At 34.9% G+C, this 25743-nt stretch overlaps 4 protein-coding genes across 6 annotated transcripts in view; 3 read left to right on the top strand and 1 right to left on the bottom strand.

Annotated features, from left to right (window-relative positions):
• Positions 1–7483, bottom strand: part of LOC126857250 (uncharacterized) — a 49076-nt gene extending 41593 nt beyond the window's left edge. Inside the window, exon 1 of the mRNA XM_050606480.1 lies at positions 7460–7483. The gene's annotated coding sequence lies outside the window, so the exon portion shown is untranslated. The remainder of the gene's footprint in view (positions 1–7459) is intronic.
• On the top strand, positions 9–3937 carry LOC126857246 (uncharacterized). The gene is made up of 3 exons (XM_050606476.1): positions 9–2453; positions 2697–3509; positions 3596–3937. Exons 1-3 carry the CDS (start codon positions 2111–2113, stop codon positions 3628–3630), a joined length of 1191 nt encoding a protein of 396 aa, XP_050462433.1. The 5' UTR covers positions 9–2110; the 3' UTR covers positions 3631–3937.
• Positions 6092–19696, top strand: LOC126857232 (metastasis-associated protein MTA3). 3 transcript variants are annotated; one of them, XM_050606452.1, is made up of 12 exons: positions 6092–7264; positions 9063–9130; positions 9368–9461; positions 12402–12584; positions 14572–14817; positions 14925–15193; positions 15308–15496; positions 15591–16013; positions 16124–16724; positions 16897–17043; positions 17350–17627; positions 18168–18303. In XM_050606452.1, the coding sequence occupies exons 1-11, from the start codon at positions 7150–7152 to the stop codon at positions 17619–17621; spliced, it is 2607 nt and encodes an 868-aa protein (XP_050462409.1). In that variant the 5' UTR covers positions 6092–7149; the 3' UTR covers positions 17622–17627; positions 18168–18303. The 3 variants fall into 3 exon arrangements, with proteins under 3 accessions (XP_050462409.1, XP_050462408.1, XP_050462410.1); XM_050606451.1 differs by having other exon boundaries at positions 6094–7264; positions 17350–17611; positions 18168–19696; XM_050606453.1 differs by lacking the exon at positions 12402–12584 and having other exon boundaries at positions 6096–7264; positions 17350–17611; positions 18168–19696.
• Positions 19697–21542: 1846 nt separating this feature from the next.
• On the top strand, positions 21543–25606 carry LOC126857255 (dynein regulatory complex subunit 7-like). The gene is made up of 2 exons (XM_050606490.1): positions 21543–22115; positions 25061–25606. Exons 1-2 carry the CDS (start codon positions 21669–21671, stop codon positions 25196–25198), a joined length of 585 nt encoding a protein of 194 aa, XP_050462447.1. The 5' UTR covers positions 21543–21668; the 3' UTR covers positions 25199–25606.
• The last annotated feature ends 137 nt before the right edge of the window (positions 25607–25743 follow it).

The following is a 25743-nucleotide window of genomic DNA, read 5'->3' as shown; positions in this document are numbered from 1 at the left end:
AGATCTGAAATCATTGACTGTTATAGAATGTACAAGAAGTATAGTAAATTCTATTGTTCATTCTGGAATGGCATCTTTTTCAATAATCATATCTGATAAATTATTTTAATATGTCTCTCTAATGCAGCAAAGATGTGTACATGTCAAGAGTGTAAAGGGTCACATAATCATGTGATATATTTTTTTTTAAATAATTAGAAATATTTATATAACTTGTCACATTTTGTAAGCTGAAGAGATATAAATAATTATAAGACAAAAATTAAAAAGCAACATAAGCAAGAAGACGCAAACAGACGATTCTCCATAAAAGTATACAAGTATCAATCTTCGTTTTAACTTATATCTAACAATATTATAAATCTCTAAACGGATGACAAATTTGGTGACAATCATTGTTATTTGCATTCATAGAAATCGTAATATAAAAATATTCATGACATATAGAATATATAAAATAATGCAACTACTTATGTATATTTGTGGACAGTATGTTTAGTAAATAGGCGAGCAAATTTATTCACAAAAACATTAGCGCGCTTGACTAATTTGGAAATACTTCTCCAAGAGAGATTCGTTTTACATTTCGTTTGTATGATGTGCGATTAACAGGCGTGCGGAGGAAGCGCATCGATACGAATCTCGCGCGAGTTTTCATCTCGCGTCGAGAAGCGGGAATCCGATTGTATGGAACATGCGGAACGAGAGATTCGCGATTTGACATAAATTGAGATGCGATATAAAACGCCCCAAACTGTAGTCTTTCGAAAATCCAAACGAGAAAGCGACAAACGAAATAGTCGCGCGAATTCGGAAAAAAAGAGAGGAAAAATATCCGATAAAAATAATCGAGAATAATCGCTGGCACGAGTCTCCACGAATAGTCGAAAGTCGTAAATCACGGTCGAACCGCGCGCGAGCGGAGAGACGCGGGGAATGCGTGGAACGCGAACCGCCACCGCCAGTGTTGTCGACACCGTGAAGGGTCGACACCGTCGACTCAAGGAGGCGATCAGAGTTTCCTCGCCTTCCTTTTTTTTTCTAGACGGCACGAGGACAAGACGATCACGCGGAAATACGGACGCACGTTCCAGCGTGTTCATTAGATACCACCGTGTCCCGAGTGCCATCGAACGGACGCGGGGAGTGTTCGCGGTGAACAAGTGAAACACATGTGTCGCGCGGCCGAGTGGTACTCTCCACCACTACTACAGACTACTACTACTGCTGCTGCTGTTGCTATTGCTGTTGTCGTCCATCCTCGTACCGTCGTACCCGTCGCGTGAGATCCTCACGTGCACCCGCGAATCTCGCAGGAAGGCGCCACGACACACGACACAATCATCGGCGCGGACGATGCGAGCGAAATAGTGAGCAGAGGCGGAAGGCAGTGTGTGCGTGGGTGGGTGGGTGTCTGCCACATTCATGCACCACCGGATTTCTCCGAGCGCGAATTATCGCGATCGAACTGACCGCTATCATCGATAGTCATCCGTAATATTATCGGTTCGCTTTCGATTGATCCACCATACGTCGAGCATCATTATACGTTGTATTTTTCCAGAGTACAAAAAAAAAATAATATGTCGCCCCTCTGTCTGGAGCATTCTGTTACACTCGTGCGATTCCGATGATGATACTGTGATCGAGCTAATAACGGGACGAGGACACTAAGAAGATTATAGCAAACTTCTTCAAAACTTTGCTAGCGAATAAATATAAGCATGATTTATAGTTAAGCCAAATGTGTGTTTGTCAGCCATCATAATTTACTACGAGTCCATATAACTGTCTTGTATTTATTTCTGATGTCTTGCCTAAATGACACAAATATCAATCACTTGTCAATGATGTGTGTGCCTCGGACTTTGTAAATTACAAAACTCTGTCTCTTGTCGGAAGAGAGAAAACGAAAGTTTGGAATATTTGGAATAATGTTTCTTATTGAATCTGAGTGCTGCAATATTTTAAAGCACATAATTTTAATCTTTTAAGCAAAGTACAACAGGAGACCTGTGCAAGTCCTGTTATCTTATTATATTGAACAGAGTTAAAAAGTTAAAGTATGAGAAGCCCAGTGGAGGAAAATGGATACCGATAAAGTATCAGTATGCGTGAAAAGTCAGCAGAATGTCATGCTCACGCAGCTCACGTGAGGGGCACGACAGAAATGTGCTCGCGTGATCCGTCTACATTGCACCCAACCCTTGCCAAGGCAAATGGTAAAAATTCAAGTCCCCAGCCAGCTCATCATACGGAAGCACGTATTGATAACAATCTTCCGCCGACTCCGGGAGGTCGCTTGAAATTCTTTAAAGATGGAAAATTTATCTTGGAACTATCTCATCGCAGAGATGGAGAGAAAACTACATGGTTTCCTGTGCCAAAGAAAACTTTTTGGCCACCCACTAGCACTATTCCAAATCGGCAGGAGAGCTCTACTTCTCTTAGTGGTAAGCCTTTAAGGAAACGTTAATATTTATTATGTATAAATTTCTTCTTATATGCATATCACATTTTCTTTGTATATTTATTATATCTTATCAAAAACTGAAAAAGAAAACAGATTTTATTATAATTATTGTTTCTCATAATACAGTTTTTGTATTTTATTTTTTACTATTATATAAAAAAAAAATCGGTAGCGTAATTAATCTAGATAACTTGTAATCTCTGTACATTATATTTGTTTTTAGTTTCCGATGATAATTCGTCGATCCAGTCCAGTCCTTGGCAGAGAGATCACTGCTGGAAACAGACCCATCCCCGACGTAGGATAACCACAGAATTTAACTTTTATTATCGCCGAAATCCGAAGACTCGCCTATGCGCGCATCCTCGATTAATAGCGAAGAAACGTAGACGTCCGTTAGATCCAACAACTGCAATTCTCATTCCGGAATCAATGCCGATTTATCCGACGAAGATATCTCGGAAATTGATGAACGGCACATCATCGGGCAAAATTTTGGGTCTGATCATCGATAAACTGTCGCGTTTGCTGGATCCTAATGTTGTATCACCTCGCAAACGTATACTCCGAGAACTGGAAAGAGTCTCGCTGGAAGATCAGGCGTCCAAGAGACGAGCCACTCCGCAACCAGTTTGTACGACTAGTGCGCCGCCGACTCCCTCCGCGAAACAGCTGTCATCGTATAGTATAACGAGTATCCTAGGAGAGGACAAACCGAATCCCGAGCCAGGTTTTTTGAGAACATTGCTGAAGCCAGATGACCGGCAACCTGTAAAATACTCATCGACTAACACTTATCCGAGGGTACGAATCGATCCCTACATTGGGTCTAGCAATACATCCGTTCATCATCCGCTCTATGGATTACCGATGTTGCCTCCTGGACCATATAGAACAGCGCCTCTATGGATGGCACCCCATTATCCGTCTCCCGTCCACTATCCGCCTCCTATGCAATTGTATGCACCGCCGCATCCTCATCCATCATCCCCACATTATAAAGACTACAGGGAACAAACTCTCACACCTCCTTCAGGTATATTTTTTTTCATATTAGAATATTATTAAATATTAAAAATCGAGTAGGATAAGATGTGTTCACGAGTTATCTTTCATCTGCAGATATGCCTCTGAATCTGTCGAAGCATGCGGGTTGAATCTCAGGATCCCAATAGAGTTGGTGCCTTATCGATGGATGGAACACTATGCAAACACTGCCCGTGCAACGACAATGCGATATATTAGTATTTTTTTATTCATAAAACAATAGTATCTTTTTAGTAAGTAGAGATATGATGAGAAGCTAGATTATTGGATTCTGGGAGAGCTGTACTTGTACATACAAATGCATAAATTGTCGATGGCGGTATAGGTATTTTATATTAATATTGCAAGATTTTGAAAAGGAGGAAGTTACACGAGTGGTATAATATACAAAAAAAAAAAGAAAAAAAATGGCAAAAATGCCACTTTAAGTGTGTGTATACATTACACATGTTTTTATCATACGCGATTTGTGAATGAAAAAAGGAAAAAAAATAAAAGAATCAACGCGCGAAATTTTATTATTTAAAACGATCATAAATCTATATATCTTGTCAATACGAAAATGTATTAGCGACCGAACGATGTACTAGTGATATTGCATTCATATATTTTATTATATATATAATTTTTTTTTTACATATTCATATTTTATACATTGAAATGGATGGCAAAACTGGATGTGCACGTATAAAAGTGCATAAGCAGATCACACATGTCTCCTGTGCATCTCATTTATGCATTTTCCCGTTATTATAATGTTATTGTCATTATTACCATTAGTAAAAACGGTATATTATCTATCTTATATAAAAAAAAAAAAAACTGATAAGAAAGACATAGGATTATGTACAGAACGGATTATTATATTGCCTCTATATCTAGCTATATTAATTATTCTTAAAAATAGAAACGCATAATAAAAATTTAGGCTCTAATAGAATATTCACACAACAGTATACAGTTATTTATATGATATTAATACAGAGAGAACAAAATTACTTTAGTAAAGACCGTGGAGTGTGCCTTACAAATAATTATCGAAATTTCATGAAATTAAATTATAAATATTCTTACAGATATGTATTATAAAAAAAGGCACTATTATATGTATATAATAAATATATCTTTGTGTTACGTATATATATATATATATATATATAGGTATATATTTGCATCAAATTGACGTTCATCTTTTTTTCACTCTATTTATTATTAGTCAGGCGCACATTAAAAGGCATTTCACGGGAAACAAGGCAAGCTCGCACAGGTTCTACAAATGAGTAATTTTAATTATTCGATTTACGCATCCTTTAGCGATTTAAACAAATTGGAAAAGTATGTGATTGCGCATTAGAGCAATTGTATAGAAAGAGAGACTAATTTCGTATAAATATAAATATTTCATATACTATTTATTATTATTCTCACCACGTTATTTCACTTATCATCAGCTCTCTATCAATTAAGAATCTAGAATCTCTTCTCTTTTAGCGGTAATTTTATACATTTATTCACGCTATATGCATATATACGAAATCATTTTCTTGTAATATTGAATAAATCTATCTTTCCAATTATTTATTTATTATAGTAAATATTGCAATAATTATTCGAAAATCCTAGTAACTTATTCAATTACTATGCATCATTTAGGTTGCATTGTATAATATATAATAATAAAATAATAAGCCGGCTTGATATATATGTATAACATCAGAGTTTGCTGCTTTCATTTTTTAAAAATTTGCAAAATAGAGAGTTATAATACACGCGGAATATTATCGTGAAATATGAATTCTTTTATTATTTTATCGTCATTCGATAAACGATAATATCCAACAAATATGTATTTCAAAATTTTCGAGATACGTATAAAATATATATATGAATATATAATTTTAAAACTTATATAAAGTTATACAATTATAATAATTCATGGCATTTAGAAAAACATCGATGGTTTCCAATTAGTTTTACTCAAGATGTACATACACAACATACAACAAACTTTATCAAAAATATTGCGTTCGCGTAGTGCGTTTCTTTTTTTTAAGTAATTTATTAGCGCGCATGCGCTCTAGTACGACAAATCGCCGCGAGTTGAGAAAAAAATGTAGAGAGTAAACACACATAGAACTGTAAAAAAATCGCTAAAAATTAGAAATCCTATAATAAAAATCGCATAATAACGGTTTCGTCAAAATCCTGCGAGAGAGATAGACTAGTTTCGCTCTTCCAATCAAATCATTTAAAAATCACATGAGATATGAGTTTTTTCCAAGTATATTATAAATACAGATAGAGATCTTTATCTATCTCACTGTATGTCAAAATAAATAATAGAAGAAGCGCCTATCCAAAAGCATTTACATAGTTGCAAGTAAAAGAAATTGATTGGTTCATAAGCAAATGAACAATAATAACAAGACGAACGGCGGACCAATGAAAAGCGGCAGTCTTATATCTTACATTCTCATTATAGAGAATCCCTCCTTTAGATAGTACTCGAGCTGTGGTCTTGTGTTGCGCGAATCTTTAGCAGATCTGGTAGTAGCGCTCGTGTCGTGCGTTTTGTGTCAGGTAGTCGGGTACTCTCCTCCGCTCACCTCGTCGAAGTTTGAGTGCGTTGGCTTCTCGCGAGAGTCGCGAGTCGCACAGGCGCGAGCGGGAAGAGAGGCGATCGCGCTCTCGAACCCGGTGGACGAGGCGTAGACGAGCGCGGTAAATTATCAAATTTCGGTAGTGAGAGTGCGTCGAGTGGAGAAGAGGCGTTCGCGAAACGAGTTCTCCGCTTGAAAAGGGCGGTAAGGGGACCTTGTCCAGTCGTGCGCTCTTAGCGGCACCGCCGAAACGAAAATGGCGGGCCGTGTCGGAGACAGCGGTCGCCGCCAACGGTGTTGAATCGTCGTAACGGACACGTGTGATGGCGATCGTCCAATTGCTACCTGTACGTACTGTACGTTGGAATTTTTTTTTTTTCACTTCCGGTGCGCGCGCGCGCTGCGCATCGCTTATTGTTGCCGAGCACCGATCATAAATTCGACTGCGAACGGAAAACGGAAGGAAAACGGTATACCTGAGTATATTGTAACAGTTGAGTGTAAACTCGTTGGTAGTAGTAATACATACTCTGTTCGAAAGAGAGAGACACACATCGTAGCGGCCGTGCGAATCTGTAAAGTGGGAGGGAGGAAGGGAAAAGACGAAGAAAGAAAGAGAGAGAGAGAGAGAGAGAGAGAGAGAGAGAGAAAGAAATAGAGAAGGACAGAGACACGGGGCAAATAGAAAGAGCGAAAACCCCGAGGGGTACAGCACAGTTGGACAGAGGACGCAGTGGCGGCGAGATATATAGGACGGAGTGAAAGTTAAATAGCTTTAAATCGACAATGGACAAACAAACACGATGAAGTGATTACATCGCGAGGTGTTGACTGTTCGATAGCGACGAAGAACGTGTTGAGAGAAAGAGATAGAGATAGAAATAGAGATAGGAGACAGAAAGAGAAACAGAGAGAGAAAGAGAGAGAGAGAGAGAGAGAGAGATAGAGTGCCGCCGATCGGCGGCGGCGGCAGCGGCAGCGGCGGCGGATCGTGAGATTGTAACACGTTGCGGAGGACGAGAAGCCTTGATGCCGATGCCGGCCGAATACCACGAGGCCCACGGTAACCACGAGAACGCCAATTTCGCTCTCGGGTCCACGCAGGACGCCAGCAACATGACGGCCAACATGTACCGGGTGGGAGGTAAAGTAAAACCGCATTACATTCCGCTTTGCCGAACGACGCTTCCCCGCGAATAATCCGAGAGTGAGAGAGAGAGAGAGAGAGAGATAGCGGCGGTTTAATTAACTCCGAGAAATTAATGTTTGCAAATGGCATCGCAATGGCGTCCCCTATACCCTCCGCGCGGTGCGTTCTTCCCCCTCTTTTTGGTTCTACTTCTCTCTCTCTCTCTCTCTCTCTCTCTCTCCTCCGCGTCCCCCTATGCGCTCCCTCTCTTCTTTCCACTCTTCATCTGAATCTCCCTCGTACCCTCCATTCCCCCTTATCCCCCTTACCGCACCTTCTGACGTCCACTTCTGCACTCCGTTCTCCTTTCCCGTCCGACTCCTCCATTCTTCCTCTTCTCTATCCTTCCTCCTCCCTTCCTCCTGCCTTCCCCTCTCCCACACACCCGCACACCCGTCTCTCCTCTCGCACGTCCAGGTCACGCTAATTTCTTGCGCGACAAATCTCGCGCGGATCAAAATTGGATCCCGGCGATACTGTATTGGAATCGTCTCTATTCGTCGTATCGATATATTTGAATGAGATGCCATGTGTACCCATCAGCTTTCTTTTGCCAATAAATAACCGATGCTGCCCGCTCGTCTTCTCTTTCGATCTTGTATCAGCAACAATGTATGCACGTCTAACGGAAATATTTATTTCCGCTTTTAGCACGTGGCGAACATTAGGAAAATTTCTTTTTCTCTTCCAAGTTTTTAGAAAGAGCTTCGAAAGACATTTTAAAAGCACGTAGAATTTCCAAAACTATCAATCAATGTTTTAATCATAGATAGATTTTTTTTAGCTAATTTGGCTAATTTGATTTTTTTTTATGGACAAAATCAATGAAGATCATCTTTATTATGACTTTTTAATTTTTTTACATTTTATGTATATATGTATGTATATATGTACATAATGCAAAAGAATGAAAAGTTGCAATAAAGATGATTCTTCAACGATTTTTTTCCATAAATTATTGATTAATGATTATTCAATGATTTCGGATAGCTTACAAATATTTTTAAGATATATTTCGAAGTGTTTTACCGAACAAATACGTTCTCTAAAAATTTAGAATACAAAAAGAAATTTTCCGAACGCATGAGTTAAAAGCGAAAAGAAATTCCGTTAGGTCTATTGTTGCCAGTGATACAAAATCGAAAGAAAAGGCGAACGAGCACCACCGGTCCTTTATCGAAAAAAGAAAGCTGAAGGGTATATATGGTTCCTCATTCAAATACGAAATTGAATGCGAAAACTTGAAAAGTTGTAATAAAGATGCAATTTATATATATTTGTAATTGGATATTAAATTTTATTTTAAAAAATCTATCAATCATCATCTACGATTATCGTAAAAAGGAATTTTCCCATCTATTTAGCTCCTCAAAGTTTAATTTGTAAAAAGCTTTGAATCATAAAATCTTTTTAAATTTCTTTAAACTCAAAATTTATTGATGCCTCGACATATTTGCTAAAGAAATATCGGCTCTAAAAATTATTGGCTCTATAGAATAAATTATTATACGTAGTAGATTCAATAGAGTTTTGAGAAATCTTGTATTTATAATTTTAAGAAGAATAATATTTTATAATCTTTTAAGAAGAAAAAGACATTTTTACATTCTTTTTTCTAGAGATCTTCATAAGATAATTAAAATTTCAAAGAGAGAGAGAGAGAGGGGAGAAGAACGAGGAAATATAATTCTTGATTATTATATAATTTTTGTTATTTTTACGGTAAGATCATTAATTGGTTTCTAATTTTTAGATTATGTGTATTTTGAAACTTCCACCTCATCACCGTACCAGATTAGAAGGATAGAAGAATTAAATAAGGTAAGAATTAAGTAAGTCGAAATATGTAGAACTTTTAAATTTCGTTGAAAAATATGAGAACGAGAATTATTCTTTATTCGTCTATATATTTTGTAAATTCATCTTCTCTTCATATAAATCTTAATTGCCTTATGTAAATTAATTTTCTTAATTTATATATATATATATATATATCACTATATTATACTAGGCCCGAAACATATTTTAACCTTTCAACACCTATTTCCTGTTTTTCAGACCGCAAATGGAAATGTGGAAGCAAAAGTCATGTGCTTCTTCAGGCGGAGGGATTTGCCTTCTACCTTAGTTATTCTCGCGGACAAACATCAATGTAAGTAGTACACGTCTATGCGCGCAAACTACATGTTATCATAAATATTTGTAAATGTATGGGAAGATCGTGTGTGTTAGAGTCCCGGTGTCAGAATAGAATTATCCAAATTTATTCTATCATTTCATACACGTTTTTGTGTAAAGAAAATAATACTTCCCTTTTTGTATAGTTGTAGCTAAGAAACAAACTTCCTCGAAGATCTATTCTGATGAACATTTTATGACTCCGATCTCAAATAGTATACTAACACATTACTAACATAATATATCAAAATAGTTTTTTTTTTTTTTGGTATAACATGAGGAAAAAGCGAATGACATATGTTTTGAACATTTATTTTTCTTCGTCTAATGCTGTAATGTTTACGATGATGCTTACGAAACCGAAAAAATATTTCAATGTACGCGAAAATTCAACAATACGAACGAGACTATGAATTATCGTAAAGCATAAGAGTAACGAACGAGTTAGTTTTAACCTCGCTGACGTACAGCAAATCGATAACTGTTCATAGGTGAGGAAAATTCATCCGCGAATACACGAATTTCATCTCCCAACACGGAAGATTCTGGTCGCAATTTCCAGACGATATCGATTTTCTCCTCTTTGGCAATCATTATTGACGAGAGACTCGCGGTCATAGTCGATGACGAAAAGTCGAGAAAGAGAGAGGGAGAGAGATATCAGGCGACACCGCGTGTAACGCGACTCGCACAGAGCGAGAAGAGTCGCGTGGCGTTACCACCTTTGTAATCGTCATCGCGTAACATGGCTGTAATCACGTATCTTAAATCATTCGCCAAGGAAAGATGCGAGGATCTGCAGGGATATTTCTTTCCCTTTATGCTATAAAGGAAATATCATGATTGAAAATTCTGTTTTTCCTTTCGTCGATTGATTGGAATCTCTTGAGGATATAGGCACGTTTTTTTTTTTAGAGAATTTCGCTCTAGATTCACAAGAACACGCGTGGTCGGTTTTAAGCCGTGAAACGATCCGTTTACGTCGCCGGGCATTGATATGTTCTCCAAAAGGGAAAAGAGAGATAGAGAGAGAGAGAGAGAGAAAAAATTATACTCCCAGGAGAAACGTACATACACGTACGCGTATATTTCTGTTTCTCTGTTATAGCACGCGCTATGTATACAGTTACACGTTATTCCGGGGCTTTCTCGATTTTTCCTTCGCAATGACAAAGATAATGAGACGCGGGGATTTGGGGTGGGAATGTATAATAAGTAAAGTTGCGGGGGTGGTTGGGCGGGTTGTGAGAGACGGGGGTTGTATCGATCTGCCTGGGGGAGAAAGGGGGCAGGGGGTGGACGAGGGGGACGCTGGTGCACCCGCTAGGTCCCCCTTTTCCACCTCTTCATCCTCCTCCATCTCCATCTACCTCCCATCGCCCTTTTCCCCCCTCCCTCCCCCTCACCCCCTACACCCACCCAGCCCACCCACCACCCTCAACTAAATGGATGGCTGACGCAGGGGTTGCTTGGGTATATGTTACGTGTATTCCTCACACACATCGACGCACGTGTGTACGTGTGTGCCCGGGCGAAAATGGTGGGCCCTACTAGCCATCTTCGTTTTAAGCATTCGCTACCACTCTCCCCCTACGTTCGTTCCCTTTGCCGAAGCCCCCGTTACGCTTCTCCCTTTCCCTCGTCTTTCGCGCGCCGTGTATATGTGCATGTCTCTCGCTCTCGCTCTCTCTCTCTCTCTCTCTCTCTCTCTCTCTCTCTCTCTCTATCTCTTTCTCTCTCTTTATCTGTGTCTTATTCGTGTGTATATGTAACGGTTCGTCGTCTGTATGCGTCGTATGTATAGCGTTCGTCCAGCGGTATTTGCTCCGAATTGGGTTTCTCCCTTCTCCCCCTCATCCCCTTCCCACCTCCTCCTTTCCGCCGTATTCTCTCTCTTGCACTCCGGGTATCTCGAATTTTCGCGAAAAAAAGAATATACGCTTTTCCTTTGTCTTTCGCGGAAGTCGATACACCATGCACCACGGGCGCTATTGCACACCCGGGTGTGCCCGCGTGCGATTACAAACGGGAATCGAGAGTGGGGGGAAAGGGAAGGGGTGGGTCAAAGAAAAAGGTCTGCTTTATACAGAAATTGCTTTTAGTCCATACTCTCGCCGATCTATAAGGGTTTGCGAATGGAACGCGAAAAAAAAAAGTATCAGGCGGCTAATTAGACGTCGGCCAAAAGTTCGACCAACTGTAATAATAATTTTTACCTCGTTTTACCCTTGCGATCGACCGGCGCCCGCAGATACGAAAACCGCGCGCTCTGAATAATTTTCATTTTATTTTACACGCATAAGGACGGGAAACACACACACTCACACACACACACATATATAAAGCGGTTGTAAAAGAGCTCGAACCGAAAATGCACTCGCGCTAATAATTACACAGAGCACTTACTCCGTCGTATTACGCACGTCTGAAATGCGAAATGAATAATCGATGCCTGGGAGGAGGGTATTTTGATCCACACTCTCGCGGAGTAACGGTCAACGTGGTGAGGTATTGATCTGATATGTCGCGAATATGAAAATATATATGATGCGGAACTATGAATGGGTAAATAGAAGAAACGCGGATGTGTGAAATTGGCTAAGATAATGAGAATTATGAATCTAATTGTATAATATGCAATCGCTAATTGCATTTAATGAGGAGATACACATTTGACGAGGATTTTTGCTCTTACAATTAGTTTATATATATATATATATATATATATATATATAAGTTAATGAGATAAAGAGAGCGGAGTAAAAGAGGTGAAGGATTCGTCTTTTTTTACGAGCTATAAGGTGGTATAGTGGTTAGTATACAGTCGTATACATATATCTTGAAGCGTTCTATTGTGTACAAGATTAGAAAACGAGAGATACGTAGAGTGGGTTTCTTGTAATGAAAATTCCAGTGGCAAGCGCGGAGCAGCAGAGGTCAGAATCCCCTGCGAGCACGCAGAATCAGAAACTCGAGAACCCTGACACTACTAAGGAAATGACTAGTAAAGATGGGATTGGGCCCAAAGTGATGATCAAAGGGGGCGGGAAAGGGGGCTGGCTGAAGGCCCCATTATCGGAGGCCCAAGAGCCCCATGGTGAGTGAGAGTAGACTGATCAAAAGATGACCATTATCGATGAATCTAATCGAGCTTTACATCTGCAAAATAATTAATGTAAAATAATTATTGCAAAGATTAAATAGATTTATTCATATTCATATATTAAGTTTGTACATTATATATATGTATATATATTTAGTGTGTGTGTATATATATATATATATATATATATATATATATATATATATATATATAATGTATCGACTTTATTATATTAAAATTAATTTTTGTACATTCTTTATCGAATAACGTAATTATTAATTTATGTGGGTATAATTTTATTTCTATCATATTCGAATATTAAAGGCATCTTTTTAGTAAAAATACTTTACTGACTTTTATCTTATACTTTTATTTTATACTTTTAATATTTTAATTAACACACAATATATTATTTTTTTAAATAATTTTCTAAATACAGTTTTATATATCTACATGTGTGTGTGTGTGTGTGTGTGTGTGTGTGTGTGTGTGTGTGTGTGTGTGTGTGTGTGTGTGTGTGTGTGTGTGTGTGTGTGTGTGTACACAAAAATTTTATAAGAGTTGTATATTACAAGAAGCTGTGTAATTTTATTAGTAAAATTAAAATTTCTATATTTATACAGAGTGTAGATATAAATATATGCGTTTAGTAATGCAGAGGTATAGATTCGTCGATAAACGGCATACAACTTGCATCTTTTGATTATCTCATTAATCTTGTATAGAAGCCAGTGACGATACAAGGCTACTGATCATAGCGGCGGGATTTATGAAAAAAATTCTTTGTAATCTTGGTGTGCGTCGCGAGTTAAGGCAAGTTTCACTGTAAGGCCAAAGAGACAGTAAATTGGGCATAAACCGGGCTCCTTTTTTCAAGTTAATTAACAAGGGGTTCGGCGACTTTCTCAGAAAAGTGCTCATACATATACAAATCATTCATTCATTCATATCATTCATATAAATACTTTACCCATCTGTATTATTGCGTTTTCGTAGAATAGTAGATTCTCATAAACATTCGTCAGCATCTCGACTTTATCTATTCGTTAGCTTCAAATATCCGATTTTTTCCATTTATCGAGTTAACTAGTTATCGACCCGTCATAGTATACCTTCACCGTCATTCACTTGTCACTTACACAAATTGAAAAAAAAATCCCGCCGCATCGCATACGATGACACTTTAGTAATCTGAGGCTTCTTTAAATGATATAATTCTCTATCGATAGTTAATCGCTTTTCCGTAGCAGATTATTATTTTCGCCTTGCATATTACTCTTCATTTGTATTTATGTTGCCCGCTCTTGCTGATGTTTCCTTTTTTGGTTTAACACTGCTCGAGTTTTGAATGATTCTGTGCCGTATTTCCGCGTTTTATTTACTTTAATTTGGAATATATAATAGGACGAATAAAAGATTAGTTGAAAAGATAATGTTAGGATTCTTTCGGTGAATTGAAAAAAAGTACGTTGCGGAAAAATGCAAAAAATTAATTTTTACTTGATACTAATTTTATTAAATAATATAACGATTAGTAGAAAAGCATAAGCGAAAAAAATGATGATAACTTTATAGATATTTAAATATGAATTTTCAAGTATGTGTATTCTCTGTTCATGTGTTTATTCATTATACTTATATTATATATGATACAGTGTACCTCTCTCACCATTATCGTATATCTCTTTTTCTCTGTGTATTTTTTATTAAAAATTAATCAATTTTTTTTTTTTTTTAACCGAGAAAGCCTTCTATACATACTTAAAAAAGGAATGTGTTTATGAAAATTTCATGATTATTTGCATAAAAAGTGAAACATATTATTATACATTTGATTGTTCTTTCTCTCAGCTTTTTCAATTTTTTTATTATTAATATTTTTTTGTATTTTGAATTTTTATCGATTCGTACAATAAATGATTTAGCTTGTTTTATAATATTATTGGACACAAATATTATTTCGATTTCTTATCGTATATAGGGATGGAGGACAGTGTTCCTGGTGGAGTAACGGAATTAAATACTAAGCAACGTCACCAAATGAAACATAGAGAATTGTTTTTATCGCGACAAGTGGAAACCATGCCTGCTACGCATATTCGGGGCAAATGCTGCGTAACACTACTGAACGAAACCGAATCCTTGTTAAGCTATCTAAACAAGGAGGATTCATTTTTTTACTGTTTAGTATTTGATCCTGCTCAGCGCACTTTGCTTGCTGACAAAGGTAAAGTATGAAATGAAATTGAAATCAATTTTTTTTTCTATTAATACGTACATATTTTATATCCTACAAATAATTCGGAAATTAATGAAACCATATCTGTTATATAGGTGAAATTAGAGTAGGTAGTAGATATCAGGCGGTAGATATACCGGCGGTATTGACGGCCGCAGAGAAAGAAGGGGATTCTCGTAAGTTACAAGATTTGGAGACTCTGGTTTGGACTCCGAGACACAATTTGACGGATCGTCAAATTGATCAATTCCTTGTGATTAGTAGATCAGTAGGCACCTTCGCAAGAGCCTTGGACTGCTCGTCCTCCATCAAACAACCCTCTTTGCATATGTCTGCAGCTGCTGCATCTAGAGATATTACTCTGGTAAGAATTTGCATTTTATTTTTTATCAAGACGTATTCGTGCAGTCTCCGAAAACATAAAAAATTAATTTGTCATATTATTTCATTTCATTAAGTTTTATGAATTACATTGCAGTTTCATGCGATGGATACCTTACATTTGCACGGCTATGATTTATCGAATGCCTTAGCATCTCTAGTACCTAGTACTGGTCCGGTGCTATGTCGGGACGAAATGGAAGAATGGAGCGCGTCCGAGGCAAACCTATTTGAAGAAGCACTCGATAAATATGGAAAGGATTTTGCTGATATACGAACGGACTTTGTAAGTATACAATTAATGTATAATTACAGAATGAATAAGAACTTAACTATATTTGAACAAGTTCACTAATATGTGTTTTTTATATTTCTCGCAGTTACCATGGAAAACGCTGAAGAATGTAATCGAGTATTATTACATGTGGAAAACGACGGATCGATATGTTCAACAGAAAAGAGTGAAGGCTGTGGAGGCGGAGAGTAAGCTGAAGCAAGTTTATATACCAAATTATAATAAGACACCCGCATCGACAACCGCACCTTCTACGGCCACAATCGTACCTCTGGGCAATAGCAACAGCAATAGTAACGGAAAGCCAACCAACATTCTGAATGGTAACAGTAATGGTAGCATGGTGACTGACAATTCTGGAATACTTATGGTTGGAGTTGGTGGAAAACCGTGCGAAGGCTGTCAGGGCATGCAGAGTTCGCAGTGGTATGCGTGGGGACCGTCGCACATGCAGTATCGTCTTTGTCAGTCCTGTTGGACATACTGGAAGAAATACGGAGGACTTAAGGTTATATATTATATATATAGCCGCATACAATTGCTTCAATAATAATTTGCTTTTGATAAGTACTAGTACAAATATATTTCATATTCCTATTTTATTATTATGAACTCTAGGTGCCATCGCGCATTGACGACGTCGATCTCGAGAGAAAACGTACTGGCACAGGATCGGACGAAGAGAGCAAGGGTATCGGTGGCGCGCACAGGCCGCATCGATGCAACGTTCCCACTTGTGGCAAGGAGTTCAAGTTGAAAGCCCATTTAAGTCGTCACTACGCGAGTACGCATGGAGTGGATCTGCGCGGCGCCGCTGGAAGCGGCGGTGGTGGAAGCGGATCGCCGCGACCTGTTATGAAGACTCGATCCGCGTTTTACTTGCGCACTTCCCTATTGGCTCGTGCCGCACGACGACTCTGCCCCGCGCAATTGCGAACACGACGTCACGCCGCGCGAGCGCCGCATCAACCGGTAAATACAATGTCGTTGCGACATTTTTGCGTTCAGCTGGCTTCTAAGAGTCCCGCGGAACTCCGCATTCTGGCGCGCGCTGTACGACCACGGCCGCGTCCACGAGTGACCGACATCGCTTCGCGTTTGGGCGATCTGAATGCTGAACCGCAAACTGCCGGAGACTGGGATTGGCTGATGCTGACTACCCCGGCACAACGCAAGCAGCCTGATCGGGTTTCGTTTCCACGTCCGCCAAAGGCACCTGGTACGTAACAATCATTTTATTTTTATTTACGTATGCGCACACACACACACACACACAAGTATCTTATTTATGTTGCGGAAACAAAAATTGATTTTGAAAGTGATATAATTTGACATTGATAATGTTTTTTATATTAAATATTATTTTATAAGAAATTTTTAATATTGCATAGACGGCAGTCTTTTATACGAAAGGGTGCCGAATAAACCCGAAGTGGATAGGCTTACGTTAACGCCACCCCAACCGCAACCAGTCATGTCGACCCAGCAGAATATCTTGAAGCGTACAAGACCCTTTGACGAAATCAATGGTTCAGATGGTAAGTTTTTCAATCTACGCTATCGATTAGATTGTATTCCGAATGTAGTGAATTAAATTTTGTATTTTTGTTTATCGACTTCTACTCAGATGTGAATTGGGATATATGTATATATGAATTTTAATAAGTGCATTACATGTATTATAAATTAGTATTTATACATTGAATATATTAGTATTTATACATTAAGTAATTAGAAAATGATGTTGATATTATGTGTGGAATATTAACTTTAATATCGCGAAGATATCTCGCAAATCAAATTAATTTCTTTTAAATTCAGCTTTTTTATTTTTCCGTTTTTAGGTATCGCTCTAAATGCGGCACTTCCTCCCGGTGGACCGCCTACGAAAAGGATTCATCACGCGCAGCAACTACATCCGAAACACACACTAGAACATCCTGCGCCTGCTGTTCTTCCTCTCGCACCACCTCTCAATGGCAGAGCTACTCATCCACATACGCTACCCCACGGTGCACCGTTGTCTAGAAGTAACGCGCGTAAACAAGTTATTTCGTGGATGGATGCGCCTGATGATGTATACTTTCGCGCCACTGAACAGATCAAGTTAGTATGAATTAATGTAAGAATTAAAAAATAAAACTATAATATTTTTATTTATTTACTTAATCACTTATTTAGATTTCTTCGAAATTACTTTCACAAAGCAATTAAAAGTTTTAAAAGTTTCGCAATCAGGCAAACTATGAGTGATGTATAATTTTTCGAATTCATACATGCAAACACACATACATATATATACAAAACACATAGATAATCAATTTGAACGTGTGAATCTAGAAAGTTACATTATCTTTGACTTGATTATATTATTGTTTATTGTGAAAATAATTGAAGAAGATTGGAAAAAAATGTGTGCATATATATAATGATTTGTGATTGAATCCTATTCTTGCCTTCATTTCTTTAGGATAATTTTTTAATTTTTAAGATCTATTTTTATTTCAAAGTTGTATATAAAAGTTTATTTCAAAGTTATATATAAAAATTTTATCTGAACCTATATATAAACTTTTGATGAACTCTGGAATTATAAATAGTATAATGCAATATAGTAGTTTAGTAGTGCAGATATTAATTCTTTCGATTTATCAAATTATAGGCGAGTTAGGAGAACTCTGGCTTCGGTGGAATTGCGAAGAGCAGCGCGTAAGCCGTGGCGCAGATTGTCGATCCCTCTGCATCCGCCTCATCTTCAAAGAACGGTGCGCGGTGAGGACATGGTCGTCATCTTGGACTGAATCCGTAATACAATCGGATAATATTGTGTATGTTGGTTCGCTACACACGAAACACGACGCTGTTATTGATCTTTAACGAGTGAAATTACGCAAAATACAGGTTACAATTATGTGTATTGTAATCGACAGCTCTGACCAAACAGGGATGCTAGCTAAAAACGGAAAGATTTCGAAAATTCTCCTACGACAGAATTTTTTTCTTTCTCGGAGCTGTACAAGTCGCCGTAATGGAGAAAAAGGCCTCGTTTGACCGAACACGCATACTAACAATCGACAACATCGTTGAACTGTAACGGCTTCATTGCTTATGAAGTACTACTGAAGAATTAAATCTTTTGTTTTCTCACTAGTCATATTGAATAGTAACGTGAAAAGCGAGAAATGAATCTTCTTCTTGTGATATACGAAATACAATAGCCGAAATAAATTATAAATTTTTTCATATATGTCATTACTCGTATTTGATAATATATATTGATAAAATGTATCGGAAACTCCCTTTTTTACTATCATTAGTTACTTGCATTAGTAAATGTATATGTATTTCATATGCATATGTTTTACATAATATACAAAAACTAATTTTATTACATATAATCCAGATTTAGAGCTATTTATTATACATATCATCGGAAGCAAATAATGACACAGAAAGAAGCTATTTTATTTCAAAATATATTTTACAAGAAAAAAGTTCATATAATTTCTCGTTTCTCATGTCATAATTTGATATGACGTCAATGAGGGAGCAGGGGCTTTAATATTCAGCGAACTAAGTCATTCAACGTAAAATGATTTTCTATTCGTATTAATTAATTATTGTTGTTATTAATAATTATTAAGAATTGAATGTGTATATATACATATGCATCGTACCAGGCATAGCCAAGCAACACCTATACACACACATACACATACGCACTCACACATATAACACATGTATACCAGATATCGAAAATCGGTATAATGATGAAAAGATTGATCCATACCTGCGAATAAGCTCATGAACGGCTGCGTTCAGAAACACAACGATTGTGTGATTTTTCAGTGACATTAAGAATGCGAATATACCTCTAAATCTATGTCAATCGGATCATGTTTTTTAAAAGTCGATCACCCAACCGTTGCGTTTTCTATAAGCAGCTAATGTTACGGCCATGCAGGCAACAGAGACAGACGAATGTATGAGCGGAAGTGAATGTGTGGAAGAGAGAAAGAGTAAGCGAGAAAGAGAGGGAGAATAAGAAACTGAACGAGAGAGAATGAATTAGTACGTACGGGAGACAGCAAGAAAGAATGCTCACTGTGAATATTTTTATTAAATTTTCAAGTTTGATGACTCTCTTCCGTCGCAACAATTAATAAATAAACATAAGCATAAGTGAAAGAATATCCTAATTATTTCCCTATTGTGTTTCAAAAAAACTAAATTACGTGTAAAATGATATATAATATAAAAGCAGTTGTCTATTCACTCGGATTATTTTTTGTAAAACTACTTGCAAAAAAGAAAGATCTTTCTAAATTTAACGTTGCTACCGCACGCTGCGGCGTTTAGTATGACTAATATTAGTAGTATTGCAAGACTAATACTAAAAATCAGGATTGGAAATTAAACGTGTTACTTGTGGCGTCATTACTATTAATTATTATTTTTTGGTAACTATAATCATTTTTGTGTGTGTTATATTTTAATATAAAAAAATGTTGAAAAAAAAATGTAAATTTTGTATGTCTATTTTTATATATAACTTTGCCTCTTGTAACAGCGTTAAAAAGATAACGAAAAATTGTTAACTATTCGTTATTTATTAAGTAACGGTGAATAAGATATTCTTTTCAATAAGATTGATAATTGCCCACTGCATTTAGATTCTTTACATAAATCATTTGTCAGTAAATGTGACGTAATGAAAATTTCAGGTCTCATCGTCGGTGAATGAAGTAATCATTTGGTACTGTTTCTACTTACTGAATCTCGAAATATATAAGAAAAAGTCAAAATCTTCTAATGGTTCGCAATCGAGTAAATTAAATCAAGAAAAGTCATATATAAGCATATGAAAATGTTATCGCTCAATGCCATACGAGTTGTTGGACATAAAAACTGAAGGTAAAAATAAATTATAACTATTATGAGAGGTATTATATACTATACTTGTAATTTTTTTAGAATCATAAATTTGTACTCATAATACGTAGCACTCGAGAGCAAGTTTCTTTCATTTCTAATTACAAACAAATAAATAAAAACGAATTTACAGATGTTTTGTATACAGATATGGCTCTTGCCTTCTGTGTAGCTATTACTGCTGTACGTATATAAACTTTATGACACATTGAATATAAGTGGTACAAGTCTATGAAAAAAATGTCACTGTACAATATATATAATCATTGTTAGTTTATTTTATTTATTTTGTTTTGTTTAAAAAACTTAGGAAGAAGAATCTTTCCTGCAGAATCAGTGAACCAAAACAATGTTAAAAACATTGTTTTAAATATGACTATTTATCTCTTTTAATTTGATTTTCAATATGCAGTTAATAAAGTTTATATTAAAATGTCGAACATTATTCCGAAGATAATATATTAGAAATTTGCTCTTTAAGGCCGGTTGTTTCAATTTAATTCTTGTGATAAATATCATCAATCACCCATTAGATAAATATCAAATAAATAATTGTTGTTTCATCTATTGGTAAAGTTGATTTATGGGTTAAATTATTATTATCAAAAGGTATTTTACTCTGCATTCCAACCACCGAGAAGTCTCTATATGATATGATTGTATATTAACTCTATGATCACTCATTGTCAGTCGTTAAAGTTGCTTTATATATTTATTCTTCGATGATAACTTTCTATATTTCATAATTCGGCGGAACTTTTCTCAATAATGTACATTATGTTAAGAAAAACTTTTTTTTTTTTTCGTACAAAAATATGATGATATGGCATTAGCGCAAATAATTAAATTCTGTACTGTATATGCAAATATGAGCAGCAGTATAATAAAAGAAAATAAATGAAAGAGTTAGTGTAAAGAATCGGTAAAGTTTTATAAAACTTAAAAATATTCTCATCTTCTTCATCGCAATTATTTAAATAATAATATTAGCCGCGAAAAATGATAATTGTTCGGTGCTGCCATCACTTCTCGAAGCGCGGCAGCAGTGTCGCGCCCTGATCCCGTTGCCATAGTAACGGCGGCTTATTTACTTAGTAAACCGAATTCGAATCGCGGTTTTCGTAATCGCGTTGATAAATAATCGCGGCCGGGGTTAAATACGTATTTCTCTTCGTTTCGACAACCGAAATCGGGTGTCGACGTCGTGACATAAATCAGCTGTATCGCGGCGATGAATGAAACGCGCGAAGAGAAGTTCGGCGACAGTCCAAATTCGCCGGAAAATGAGTACGATGAGGTGGAAGAATTAGTGGATAATGACGAGATGGAAGAATTTGTGGATAATGACGAGATGGAAGAATTTGTGGATAATGACGAGATGAAAGAGTTTGTGGATAATAACGGGCGGGATAACGGTGAAGTGCTACCGGAAATTAGATCTACCGAAGAGATATTGCGGCAAGTGCAACGCGAGTTGTGCCTGATCAAATTATGCTGGTCGGATATCCCGATACCGAAGGATCTTTATGCGCAATCACTTCCGGATACTCATCGATGCGTCAACGACAAGGAAAGATTGCTTTTGTGGTACGCGGAAAATTTTCGTCGACAGATTCACGCAAAGGATGCGAAACGTCGGCCGCTTTTGTTGGCATGCGAAAACGAATGTGGCGTACAAGTAGGTACATATATATAGCAAAATAATTTTATTAAATTATTGAAGATGAAACGTTTTTAGAAGAAAAGACGAGAATCTTTTAAATTATTGTATTGACTTAGGATACCGTTTTTTTCTAATTTCTATATTTTTTATATATCTATTCTATAATTTTTCTATATTTTCTTTGAATAGATAATTTCATATACACACATATATATATATATATATATATATATATATATATATATATATATATATGAAATTATATATATGAAATTATCTATTCAAAGAAAATATATAAAAATTATAGAATAGATATATAAAATAGATATATAATAGATATATAGAATAGATATATAAAAAATATAGAAATTAGAAAAAAATGGTATCCTAAGTCAATACAATAATTTAAAAGATTCTCGTCTTTTCTTCTAAAAACGTTTCATCTTCAATAATTTAATAAAATTATTTTGCTTTTTATGCGAGTAATAACATTGATCTAATAAAGCAAGCGTAATATCAGTTAAAGAGAAGCAAAATATATTAAAGATAAATGTCGATCTTGCAAAAGTCGTGACCGTTATTTAAATAAAAACATTTTAAATAATAAGCATATTATAAATATTTTAATATTAATTAATTTTGAACCAACTATAATTTAATTTAGTAACGGTTTGCATATCGTTCCTTACCTGCATAAATCTTCAAACACTGGTGAAAATCTGTCAAATGTTGTATATTAAGAGAAAAAAAAAATAGAAAATCACAAAAATAATAAAAGTTAAAAAATTAATAAAACACGCATTATACACGCATTGTGCAAATATATATAAACGCACGATAATTATAGCTTCAGATAGGCAACGAAACGAACGACAGTATTTTGTCGAACATTATTATTAACTTTATTGTTAGTAATAGAATAGAAGTATTTAGAAATTAAATAAAGTTCACTTTTGCGTGTGAAGAAACAAAGTTGTTTTGTTATCAAATACTTGTGAATTGGTTCGAATCTTTATTCTACTTTCTTCTTTTCATCATTTATTTTGCGAGCCATTTTATTTTATTTTTAGCTATGCTTTATCAATTATATTTACCCATATTCTTTTACATTCTTATCTCTTTACAATTCTTAACATCGATGCTAAAAAAGAAACTGTATACTAAAAAAAAAGTATGAAAAACAATTTCTATCAAATTAATTTTTATTTTATATATATTTATATAAACAGTTGCATTTAATATTTTACGAATGTTATTTAATATATTTGCTAAATTTTATAAAAGCTACTTAAAAAGAATCAATTATAAAAAAGCATATAAAAAATTAGGATATGTAATAAATAAGGATGTAGGATTAAAAAATAAAGGATATTTAAAAAAAATCTTAAAAATACTTATTTTAATTTTTACACGCATTTTTATTTTTAGTTGGTACAAAGATATAATTTTTATTACAAAAATTAAATTATGTCAAACAAAATATTAACGACAATCAATATTATAATTTTTTGAGAATGTGCCTATGCCTAAAAATAAGGAATGTTTTATAATCTGTCATAACTTTATGATCATATTGCTATAAACTTTACGAGAAAGTTATGTGTAAACGTTATGACAATACATATTAAAAAATATTAAAAGATATATACAAATAGAATACAAATGAATGAGGATGAACATCTTCATGAATATTAACTTAAATTATTAAATATTATTGAAAGATTTTTTTTAGATATTTTTAAAATTTTGTAATTTTTTTTTAGTTTTTTTTAGTTTTTTTTAACAAATTTTCTCAAAATTTGTTTTAATTATTTAATTTTTTTTAACTAAAATGTTTTTTAATTGTTTTAATACACACCACAAATTTTATTTTAACCGTTTGAACACGAATTATATATGTATTATTTTTAGGCATTTTTAGGCATAATCACATCTCTCCTCAAAACATTATAATATTGATCGTCGCGTTGATATTGGACATCTTATTCGACATAATTTAACTTTTGTAATAATATTTTTGTATTAATAAAAATAACTATAAAGTAAAAATTAAAAAAAAAAAAAATTTTAAAGTGCCAAGTAGTGCGATCGCATTTTTTTTTTTATTTTATGTCAAAAAATATCGAATAACGATCGAAACACGACTATGCTATTTTTTATGTTTACGATCACAATCACTTGCACTTTCGATTTTCTAGCATTTTGAGTCAATTGGTTTGTAAAAATTGCTTACATTACGTGGCACTCAAACAAAATTAAAATAAAATTTTTGGTGTGTATTAAAACAATTAAAAAAAAATATTCTTCAAAAGAGATTAAAAAATATATTTTTAAAAATACGAAATGAAGATAATGTAACTTTTGAATATTACAAAGCAATGCGCATCATATAATCAAATTCTGTCACATATGATACAGAAGTTTTTGTATAATCATTTTTCAATAATGAAAATTTACTCTATTGTAATTTACTTTACTACACCCAAAAAATTTTATAATAATTTACCTGCACTATTTGCATGTAAGTGCAGGGACCAGTCTTATTTATAATTGCTTCACAGCACTGGTTGTATTATTTGGTATAAGCATTTTCTTACAGACCTGTTTTTTTTTTAGGTTATTTCGCATTTTATATATGTCAGTGTGGTATATATATATATATATATATATATATTCACAGATCTTTTAACTTAATAGATAAAATAGTAACTATAAAAATGTCAGTAGATGTTGTTGGTATCAAGACATGAGAAAACGAGAAAAAAATATATACAAAAATTATACACAAATTACAATAATTTTTCTAGAGCATAATTCCATAATGTGAAATATTATACCGGGTACAATATTTGATTTTCCTATTCGCATTAAGATGGAATAATTATAATACTGAATAATTAAAAAAGTGCATTAATATACTATAAAAATATTCTAGCATAAATCTTTCTTAACTTTTACAGAAATTTACATCTACTGGCATTCGTCGAAGTACGCTGCCATATCCAGAATTGTATACATGGCGTGGATGTGCACAGTTCATTAGTGATCACGTCACGTATCAACCACTAGATGAAGAGTTTATCATGGTAAGCACATAAATAAACTAATAATATATATTTAAAAAATCCTAAATTATAAATAAAGTATTAAAAATAACTCTTATAAAACTAATAAAAAATTAACTAAAGAAATAAGAGGTAGAATACATAGGAATCGCGGTATTCGCGCATATCGCGAACTGTTTTCTTAAATATAAATATACATAAAAATATACAAAATGTACAACATTAGTAATAATGCAACATATATTAAAATAATGAACTTAATGTTTAAATTGTGTTTCATTTTGTCACATTTTCCAAGGTAACTCAAAGACGCAACTTGCGAAAACTTTCGACATTATGCGTGTGAGAGAAAATATGAACTCTCGTGACTTTTTTATAATATACTATTATATTCTAATAGTCAGTTATAGATATGTACAAATTTTATATACATTTATATATTTTTACACACACACACACACAAACACACACACACACACACACACACACACACACACACACATATATATATATATATATATATATATATATATATATATATATATACATTGCTGTCTTTCTCCTATTATATATACATA

Source organism: Cataglyphis hispanica, chromosome 21, assembly GCF_021464435.1.
Source record: "Cataglyphis hispanica isolate Lineage 1 chromosome 21, ULB_Chis1_1.0, whole genome shotgun sequence".
NCBI lineage: Eukaryota > Metazoa > Arthropoda > Insecta > Hymenoptera > Formicidae > Cataglyphis > Cataglyphis hispanica.
Note: the sequence above shows the minus strand (reverse complement) of the source record. Positions and strands in the feature narration are given on the sequence as shown.